This window comes from Camelina sativa, chromosome 16, assembly GCF_000633955.1.
Source record: "Camelina sativa cultivar DH55 chromosome 16, Cs, whole genome shotgun sequence".
Lineage (NCBI taxonomy): Eukaryota > Viridiplantae > Streptophyta > Magnoliopsida > Brassicales > Brassicaceae > Camelina > Camelina sativa.
In genome coordinates, this window is record NC_025700.1 from 14,009,390 (window position 1) to 14,020,023 (window position 10,634).

Here is a 10,634-nt window from a genome sequence, read left to right on the forward strand (position 1 = left end):
GTGAGCCGCCTCATCTCCTCTCCGATCTCCACCTCTTCCTCACCTTCCTTTCTCAGCCTCTCCGCCATCAAACTCGTGCACTCCACCATATGCTTCGCGTATCCTTTGAGTCTATCACGTGTGAACGCTGGCGCCGTCATGTGGCGCTGGTGGTGCCAAGCCTCGCCATTGGCCATGAGTAGCCCACGTCCGATAAACCCTTTAGTCCCTTGCTGTTGCAACCATGATTTCCCGGTGACGGGATTGTGCTTCGTTAGCAATTCCTTAATCATCTCTGTCTCCGTCAAGCATAGCCTTGGTTCTGTCCCGTTCCATACGATAAATCTCTTCCCTGTAAAAGGATATTTCAGTCATTACATGGCCTAAGTGTTAAATGTGTAATATATATATACTGCCAAATGTATTATATGCATGTCCCCGTCCAAACCGTAATTTCATGTTTTCAGTTTTTTATTTTTATTTTACGGTAACAAAGAAAACATATTAAAATGACACAAAATTTTAATCTTAACGCTGGACATCTAAAACCGTTGGACCGGCCCTAACTGTACATACCGTATTGTTTGGACCAAGTGACGTAGTGAGGAAGAAGGCGTGGAACGATGTTGTGGTGGATGGAGGAGCAATCTTTAGAAGCGGAGTGAGAGAGCATTTTGGAGACATCGAGGATGTTTCCGGTAAGGAGGCGTGGTTTAGGGCCGGTGACGCCTTGACGTTCCATAAACTTCTTGATGCGTCTTGGTGTGAGGAAGTAGCAACAAATGGAATCGTATAGGACTCTCAATATCAAAGTCATGACTATCACGAGGACATACTTTAGTATTAAGATAACCATCATCTTTATATTCTTTGTTTTATTAAAAAAATATAAACAAGATTTTTGAGAAAGAGAGAATTGAAGAGATGGTTTTGTGAGAGATACGGAACATCATTGCTGAGTACCAAAGCATCTCTTTTATAGGTGCTGCAGAGAGCAGTGGAGCAAAAAAAACAAAAACGATGATAATATAATATCTTTTACTTTTTCAAAAATGTTTAGTACTTTTTAAAAACTACATATTTATTAGTTTTTTTTTGTTCTCGACTTCATTTTTTCATAGATATAAACACGTAAGGAGAAGAAATTCGCCGACTAGTCGTCGCAGATCTAATTTCAATTTTAATTATTATAACTGATATTGTGGCTGGTGCTATATATAGCTTTTCGATTATAATTTAAAGATTTTGGCTGTAAGTAATCCTTCAAGTTTTGTTTATGATAACTAATATAAGTATGATAGTTGAAAGTTAGTTGTTAATATTAGTTTATTTGTAGTTAGATTTTTTTTTATAAAGAGGGGTATACACTTTATAATTATTAATCACTACTAATCAAAAAATTTCTCCATTCCAAATTGGACCAGTGCTAATATTTAACATAATTCGATAACATAATAAAATTATTATTTTGTAGAAAACTTTACTTAAATGTATGATCACAGTATCACACCAATACTATAAATTAGATTAATAACTGTATAAACTTATATTTATATTTTTTTCAAAATAAATTAATACTTACTTTAGTCCGCACATTATTAATTTCTAGAGGTTAGTTACTATAGTTGAGAAACTGGGTTTTTAATAATATTTTTAAAAATACTTTATATATATATAGAAAAACTTTGCAACATAAGTATATAAAGATATACATAATAAATTAATCCATTAAAAATGTTGGGGAAAATGTTTTTGGTTCACAAGTGGGGTCACTCTGATACAAAACACTAATCCTAACCGTAGACAAAGAGAAAATCAAAGATAGAAACATAATTGAATTACAATTTGAAATAGAATAAAGCTTAGAAATCTTCATTAAGTGATTAATGAAGATGAAGAGAGATTTTCCCCAAAAAGTTACGAATATGAGAACAATGTTAAGAACTGAGTAGAGAGATTGTCCTTTTTAGTTTTTACTGATCGATGTATTTTAGCCGAAATACATTTCAAGGTGATAAGGCAATGCCTCTTGTGTCTAGAAACGTTGGGTATGGCTCTTTTGTTTAGTCATCTAAATAAACATGAACTACGTACCGTGGATTATTTGGAATGAATATTCCCGGTTCCTGAATGATGACGGGTCATTTTTGATGATCATAATGTCGTCAAAATGTGCTAGTGAAACAACTGAACATAGCTTCGATTAAAAATATATTATATACGTATAATTAAATTGGGTCTATAACATGGATTTTTAAAAAAAAAAAAATCCTATTTTACCAAATACATATATTTTTCACAAAATTTTGAAAATGAAATACATAAAAATAAAACAGTTATATAGATTTTGCCACTAATTGTATTTGTAACTTATACAGTTATACTCATTACTTTGTATCAGTCCTGCTTTGTATATATGTATTATTGATGTTCTAACTTAATTATAAACTTTATTGCTGCTTATCAAGTGTCAACAAGTAGATAATTGTAAAACACTAAGATTTCTGAATATATTATAATCCTAATTTATTCTTTTAAAGTTTGTCTAAAGAATTGTTGTTTTTATAGGTATGTCGATTTACATACTTTTATGATTAGAAAGAAGATTTTCCGTCAAATGAGAAAAGCAAAAGCAGTGATGGGTAAAGATTGCGTATCTTGGGAAATTAATATGAAAAGCAAATAATAACTTGTATACATCATAATAATCTCGAGAAACCTAGCTAACCAGATTTATACAATCCACAAAAAAAAAAAAAAAAAGAACATATCTGTATATTCTTTCCAATATTATCTTACACTGTTTTAGTTAACTTTTCACGTCACTTTCTTTTCGGAAGAACATGTTTGACACAACCCTTAAATCAAGGATACACATATCGAGCTTAATTCGTGCTATCTTAACAAGAGAACGTTTTTTCTAACATTACCTAACAGTGTGACATTTGACACTCTACTTTTGTGACACATATCATTTTTATTAATTTCAAATTTAACATTCTATTTTTTGTTTAACTTCATTTTAGTTTTATCTTATATAGTGTATAGTTTGTTAAAAAAAAATTATTGTATAGTTTGCTTTTTGAATTTCAACATTGTTACAAAAATATATTCCTTCCGTTTTTTTGTTTTAGCATCTAATATATTTCATAATGAAAACACCCACCATAGAGCCTAAAAAAATATTGATCAACCCAACTAAAAAGATATAAACAGATTGAAACCTAATAAAAATAGAAAATGGTTTCATACTTTTAAAGTAAAAACTGAAACCAAATTAATTTATGATAGACTAATTTAAGAATATAAAAGATTTTCAAATATATAAACTAATTTAAGAATATAAAAGATTTTCAAATATATAGACTAATTTAAGAATAGAAAAGATTTTCAAAAATTTATATATATAAAAATCATATTATATTCAGTAATCATATATAATGTATTAAAGACACAACTCAAATTTGTATTTAATAGTATTCTATAAGTTACAGTTTGACTGTCTTTAAAACATATGCACTAAAAAAATGGTCTTATAACTTAATTGTTTTATCTCCCTCAAGAAATAATAGAAAACAATAGTTTCAAAATTAATTTATTGTTAAATATACTATTTATATTAAAATGATTAGAAAGAGAGACAATTTATAGAAGAAAAAAAGATGTATATTAAATTTGACACACTTTTATTTTCATGAATTATTATAAAAAATTAGTTAGACTTAGAGTATATATAAGATATATGTTTTGTGATATCGTTTTAAAAAAATATTTTAAAATTGACTTATCATATTATAAAATTATTTGTTGTTAACTATTACTTTTAGATATGAATATGAAATTAATATCTAGGACAACATAATTTATCTATAAAGTAAGGTATTACACTTTCTTTCCTTAGAACACTTATCAATGGAAAAAAAAACTTAAAATAAATTAATTTATCATAATTATTTAATGAACATACAAAAATTAATTAACTTTGCTGTAACTAATTGTCTATTACTATAAAATGGTTCCATACATTTCAAAGTAAAAACTGAAACCAAATTAGTTTACGATAGACAAATTTAATATAAAAGTTTTTCTAATATATAAAAAACTCACATTACATTCAATAATCATATATATTGTATTAAAGACACAACTCAAATTTGTATTTAATAGTAGTTTATAAGTTACATTTTGATTGTGTTTAAATTATATGTACTAAAAAAACATAATAATATCATAACAAAATTAAAGACATATATAAAAGTTTTTCTAATATATAAAAAACTCACATTACATTCAATAATCATATATATTGTATTAAAGACACAACTCAAATTTGTATTTAATAGTAGTTTATAAGTTACATTTTGATTGTGTTTAAATTATATGTACTAAAAAAACATAATAATATCATAACAAAATTAAAGACATATATAAAAGTTTTTCTAATATATAAAAAACTCACATTACATTCAATAATCATATATATTGTATTAAAGACACAACTCAAATTTGTATTTAATAGTAGTTTATAAGTTACATTTTGATTGTGTTTAAATTATATGTACTAAAAAAACATAATAATATCATAACAAAATTGCTTTATCACCCTATGATATAACAGAAAACAATAATTTCAAAATTCAATTTATTGTAATCATGCTATTTATATTCAAATGATTAGAAATAGAGACAATATATAGAAAATAAAAATTATATTAAATTTCACACATAAAATTATTTTTTGTTAACTATTACTTTTAGATGATGATAAGAAAATTAATATATAGGACAACATAAAATTATTTATCAAAAGAATTAAGTAAGATCTTACACTTTTCTTTCTAGACTATTTAAATAATTTCAACAATACATTGGAATAAAGTAACATACTGTTTAAATAATTTCAACAATACATTAGAATAAAAAATATTTAATAATATTTACTTTAACTTTTCTCTTTTTCATGATCCTTCTATGAAACACTATATAACATATATAAATTATAAATTATAGTTGAACCGTCGTATTATGAATATTATATTTTAAGACATATATTAACAATTACCTGTACATTTCATATATAATTGAATAAAAAAATTATTTAATATTTCAAGTTAATATTACATACATACACCACGCATCGTGGGCTACTTTCTAGTATATAATATACTAACCAATGTTGTAAAAAATCGTTTGTCTTGAGTTTGTGTAGAAGTTGCCTAAATTCTACTAGTAATTTAGTAAGCTATGGACCTACGGTGATGTGTTTTTTTTTTTTCTTCTTATTTGATGTTAAAAAAATGAGTACATAATTTTCTTAAAAGTTTCCTACGTTATTCAGTATGATCTCTATCATCATAACCTAAACAGAATATATATTTTTCTCATGTTCAATAACTCATCGTGTGGAAGAAACTTCTATAAACAATCCACTAAAAGATACTATACAGTACTATGATATATCACAAGGGTAAATCAATGTCATATAATTTATCAAATGGACATATCAGATAAAGATCTAGCGGATCATTATCGTAGTGACATCCAAATAGATTATATCTTTAGATTAGATACATCAACATTCCATTAAGAAGAAAAAAAAGATCTGTGTAATTAATATATAATTAGTGTTATATTTAGTCAAAGATTGCAGAATCAACAAAGATGATCACAAAAAAAAAAACCTTATTTCTAATTCGAAGTGAGACTGAAAATTCCTTTCCCACAACGTGCAACACAATCCCATTCCCATCGCATGCCAGCCAAGTTTCAAAAGATACCTCATAATCTTCTTTGATATAAATACATAAACCCATTTTATTTGGTCAAATCAACAAATGATCATTATTCATTCTCTTTCTTTGCCATGATAAAAATTCGTCGGTAAGTACTTTAGTCCCCCAATTAGTGTACCAACAACCATACTAATCAATAAAAATTAAAAACTTAATTCCGATTAATGTTTCCACTACTACATAATTTGCCGACTGTTTTCATAGACCTCTACTTGTTTAGGTTTTGTAAGAACTTTAACAACTTCAAACCTTTTCTTTTATTGCATTGCTAGCTAATAGATTTTGCCTTGCTCATATTCTTGGAAGGCATTTTTTGCGTTATATTGCATTACCGTAATCGAATTCATATCCGGATAATAACACATATCACTACTAGGCTACTACATATATTGCATTAAATCGTATTTGTAAAACTTTTAACTCAGGAAAAAAACTCTTGACGGAAAGTATCAAGAAGAGTCATATGTATACAGTGAGTTGATGAACCTAAAAAAGTGATCCATGTGACTTAAGTATTATATATATATATATATTTTATATTAGTGAAGTTGCTTCTTCTCTGGTCAAAAGAAAAATAAAGCTATGTGAATAAGAGAAACAGAATATGATTGTTGGAAAAAAAAACTGAAGTAAATATTGGACTTTTTGTGTGTGAGATTTCCCTCCCTATCATTACGGTTCAATCTTTACTTATAGCGAGTTATACATTCGAATCAATTACGATAATGTGCAAGAAAAAAATTGTGTACTTAAGCAGGTTGTAAAAAATACGAATACCTAATTGCAGGTGAATCTAATATAATAACAGTTGCGAGAAGCTGAAAGAGAAGAGAATGGGGCCTTTTTCATATATGTAAAGATAGTGTAGCAATAACAGCCAGCATTTTATGGTCTGATGTGTGATTAACTAAGGTTATACAATGTTATACAAGTGTGGAGTACTTCACAAACTAAGTTAAGTTACGTTTTTACAGGTCCTCGACCCTTTTCTCTTCCACCAAGTGTTGTTCAGTCCCGCGAGTTTTGCATCAGCTCGAACCACTGCAAAAGCAATAACAGAAGTTGTCAGATTTTAAGTATGTATTTGACATTGTTTTCCCTTTCTCCCTAAAAAAATCAAACAGAGAATGGAAAAGTTACCTGTCTCAACACATCACCAAGTGTTCTGGGTAGGGCTTCAATGTCTTTTAGCACAATGTAGTATGGGAAGGGGAAGGAATCCAAGTAACACTTCTTATAAGGTCTCATTTCACTATCAAATCCATAGTCCTGANGATTAAAAAAAAAAAAAAAAAAAAAAAAAAGGCAGTCTTTAGTATCTTGACAACTTCTAATTTCAATCTTACAGATGAGTAATAACATAGCAAGTAATGGAATTGGACATACCTTTAAATCCATAACCGATTGCTCAGCGTCATCGAGAAGCAGATAGACCACCATACGTTTCTTCTGTAGAAAGCTTCTGACGGATCGTTTCAATTTCTCCCGCTCATGGAATTTCCCATCGCCGATTATTAGTACAAGCTGTTGAAGCGGGTTGCTACCGTAAGACTGTCGTCTTGTGCTGGCCAAATTCTCTAGCATTTCATTCATGTTTCTTAGCAGATTGACAACTGGTTGATCTTCAATGAGATTTTCTTGGTTAAATGTTAAACCTGAGATCATCTGGCATCACAGAAACGAGAAAAGAGGTGTTTTATAAGCACTCAGAAGACAATTCACAGTGCAACACATGGGAAATAAAAGATTTGAGGTCACTAACCTTAATGCCGGATTCTGTGGTGAAAGACTGACCAAAATCATGTAACATCTTTATGCTCCCTTGCTTCCCGAAACTTGCAACAGCCACACTTCCCATCTCAAGCTGTGACATAGCTCGGCATACAGTTGCCAAGGCTCTAATTGCAAAATCACCACATCCACTTTCTGACATGCTACGCGAATCATCCACAGCAATAACAACTTGGTAATCACGCTTGTTTGGTTTCGTCCTCCTCAACCAGATTTTATCTTTCCGATAGTGACTTGCTATGTACGGAATAACCTTTTTCATGTTTATCCTTTTGCCCGTTCTGTAGTCACCACTGAGCTTGCTAGCAAGCGTGGGTTCTAATACAAGGCGTAGTTGCTCAGCCAGTTCCTGAGATGGTTTTGCAGTAAGCAATTCGCATTTCCTCCAAAGAATAACAGCATTATTTTTGGCATTTGGATTTTCTTGATTATCCTGATTGCTTTCCGAATCATTATCAGTCAATTGCATCCGGTCCAGATTATATGCATCATCCCCCAAGAAAGTGTTGTCAACAGAGACCACAGAATCCATTCTGCTGTAACCATCACCAGAATTATGAAAAGGCGAGTTCTCTTGGTGGGTCCTGTCTGTCTCTGGTTTTTGGACCTGTTCAGTGATGCTATTACTGATCAATGGTTTCGATCGGCTAGCAGGTTTGTTTTCGGGGTTCAAGTCATCAATATCCATTGGAGAGACTTCATCCTGATTACCTGCGAGTTTTTCTTCTTCGGATTCCCCTTCTCTCATATCTGTGTTCACTTGCTCAGGCAACGCAGGTCCTAGAGCTTGGGAAGTTCCTGCATCAAACTGAGACGCAAATCCATATTCACCAGTATCAGGGTCTTCCATCTCATTTTCAGCCTCTTGATTTTCTCCAAGGTCTGAGGAGACTCTAACTCTTTCTTTCCACTCCTTCAATGCATCACCAACATTCCTATAAGGATTCACCTTGGTTTGTTGAGCAGTAGATGACTGGTTTTGAGGAAATTCCATCTTTGGTATGTTGTCCGTCAATGTCTCACCACTAGCCAAGCTAGACATCATGAGGTTCATCTCAGTGTTACTCCCTGAAGGCACATCCATTGAATCCGTGAGTTCATCCGTAACATCAGTAGCAGACAAATTTTCTTGTGGTGCTGTACTTCCTGCACCCGACACATTAGATCCATGGGGATTTTGTGAACCAGACTCTACGCCAGAATTATTCTCATTACGGCAGTTCGGGTTCTTCATGTCTTCTGACATAGCTTCTTTTCCTTCTATTGGTTCTGTTTCTGGTTTCTGTTCAAGATCATTGCCAGGTTCTTCTTTTTGAGGTGATTCACACACATCTTCAGCCCCATCCTCCATTTTTTCCTCAGCTGGCACTTGAGTTTCTTGATCATTTTCACCTTCTTCAGGGTGATTTTGATCTTCTGGACAAGGTTCTTCCTGCTGATCTCCATCTTCCTCCTCTGTTTCATCAATCTCCATGTCATCGTCGACCTGTTCATTGCCCACATCAGGAGTTAGTCCCGGTGTATCTGCAAGTGCTTCTTCCTTGGTCTGGATTTTATCTTCTAAATTTTCTGTATCACCAACACTATCCTGATCCACATCCTCATCTTTTCCTTCTCCCGGGTTGTCAGACTCCTCAGGCTCATCGGCAGTGTCAACACCATCATCCTTAGCTCCTAGCTCCCTTGATCTCGTGTCCTTGTCGACTATCGACGGTCCAGATTCATTCTTCTCATTCAAGTTTTCTTCTTCATCCTCTTCATCCTTGTTCCATGGCTTTTCATCAGCCTTTTCAGCATCAGATCCCGCATCTCCTATTGCAGAGTCCAATTGCTCATCCTCACTTTCCTCGTTCTCCTTGTCTTCTTCTTCATCCTCGCTGACGCTGTATTCTTTGCCATCAAAATCATCACTCATCTCAATGCCTTTGTTTTTTCCCAGCACATCATCTGGAGTATCTTGCTCTTTCTCTTCCTCTTCCTGCAGAGACAACGAGAGAAAACTATATTGGTAAAAATCCCATGCAAAAATTCAAGATGAGTGGAATAAGAAAAGCGACGATATAAACCTTCTTGTCTGTGCCACGCAGTTGATCTTCATCTTCTATTTGGTCACTTACATCTTTCGCCCCCACGCCATCTCCCATGCCAGTACCTCCTGCAGCTTCTGATTTGTCATCTTTAGAGCCATCATCTTCATCATTTTTAGAGATGCCAAATCCGTTTGTAAATAGATCGGCAAGAACACTTGCAAGAACATGGGTTATCAATGACACCTACAGACCAAAAGCAAAAAGTACCAAATAATTGTAAAATATCCAGTAAACGAAGTCATGATGTTGGTCCTATTGTCTCGACAGCAGGTGAGCAAATGCCGAGATCTCGTCACACTAATTAAGATGCTTGACATTAAGGAGGTCGTTGAAACATAATATATTTAATTAACAGGATCAGTGTAGAGCCCAGGCGAGTATATTGTCCTGAATGTCTCTCAAAGAACAACATAAGATAAAAACATACCGTTTTACTTATCGCCAAAAACTCTTTGAGGTAACAATCCCCGAAACTCAATAAAAGATCCAAAAATGCTTGAAGTTGCTTCAACTGGTCTCCAACACAAGCTGAAAGGACACCTGACGAGTTCAACAGTTGTCCCTGTGAAGAAACAGCCTCAGATCAACTCACGCTTGAAAATAAAAGGAAATAGCATCCCCGTAATTCAAAAGGCAATTCAACTTACGATGGAACCAAATGTTTCTGACAGCATTTTACATAGGTTATCAAGGTTCAGGTCATTTTCTGCCTTCTTCACCAGATCATCCCATGTAGTAATATTCCCTTCCGCTTCCTGTGAAACACTTCCGTCTTTATACGTGCAAAGCTTTCCAATCACATCCTTGACATTTGCAAATATACTTGAAAGATTTTCTTCAAGGAAAAATTGTTCCTTCGGTTCCATTACAGTTGGTAGGTCTCCCACGTTAAGCAAACAGTTCAGATTTCCAGCCAGCAATTTCCCCTGCATTAAGTACATTTCTTAAATCAGACTCTAAGGACCCTAAACACAATCTATTT

General features: G+C 32.4%; 2 protein-coding genes across 3 annotated transcripts in view; both read right to left on the bottom strand.

Annotated features, from left to right (window-relative positions):
* Positions 1-908, bottom strand: part of LOC104750507 (cytokinin hydroxylase-like) — a 4,551-nt gene extending 3,643 nt beyond the window's left edge. The window contains exon 1 of the mRNA XM_010472306.2: positions 556-908. Coding sequence (XP_010470608.1) covers positions 556-838 — 283 coding nt within the window. The 5' untranslated portion in view covers positions 839-908. The remainder of the gene's footprint in view (positions 1-555) is intronic.
* LOC104750509 (midasin-like) overlaps positions 6,596-10,634 on the bottom strand; it is a 33,524-nt gene continuing 29,485 nt past the window's right edge. For both annotated transcript variants that reach the window (XM_010472307.2, XM_019238163.1), the window contains exons 70-76: positions 10,300-10,578; positions 10,080-10,214; positions 9,629-9,835; positions 7,534-9,540; positions 7,158-7,436; positions 6,912-7,040; positions 6,596-6,812 (exon numbers count right to left, since the gene is read on the bottom strand). In XM_010472307.2, the coding sequence (XP_010470609.1) occupies positions 6,780-6,812; positions 6,912-7,040; positions 7,158-7,436; positions 7,534-9,540; positions 9,629-9,835; positions 10,080-10,214; positions 10,300-10,578 (3,069 nt within the window). In that variant the 3' untranslated portion in view covers positions 6,596-6,779. The remainder of the gene's footprint in view (positions 6,813-6,911; positions 7,041-7,157; positions 7,437-7,533; positions 9,541-9,628; positions 9,836-10,079; positions 10,215-10,299; positions 10,579-10,634) is intronic.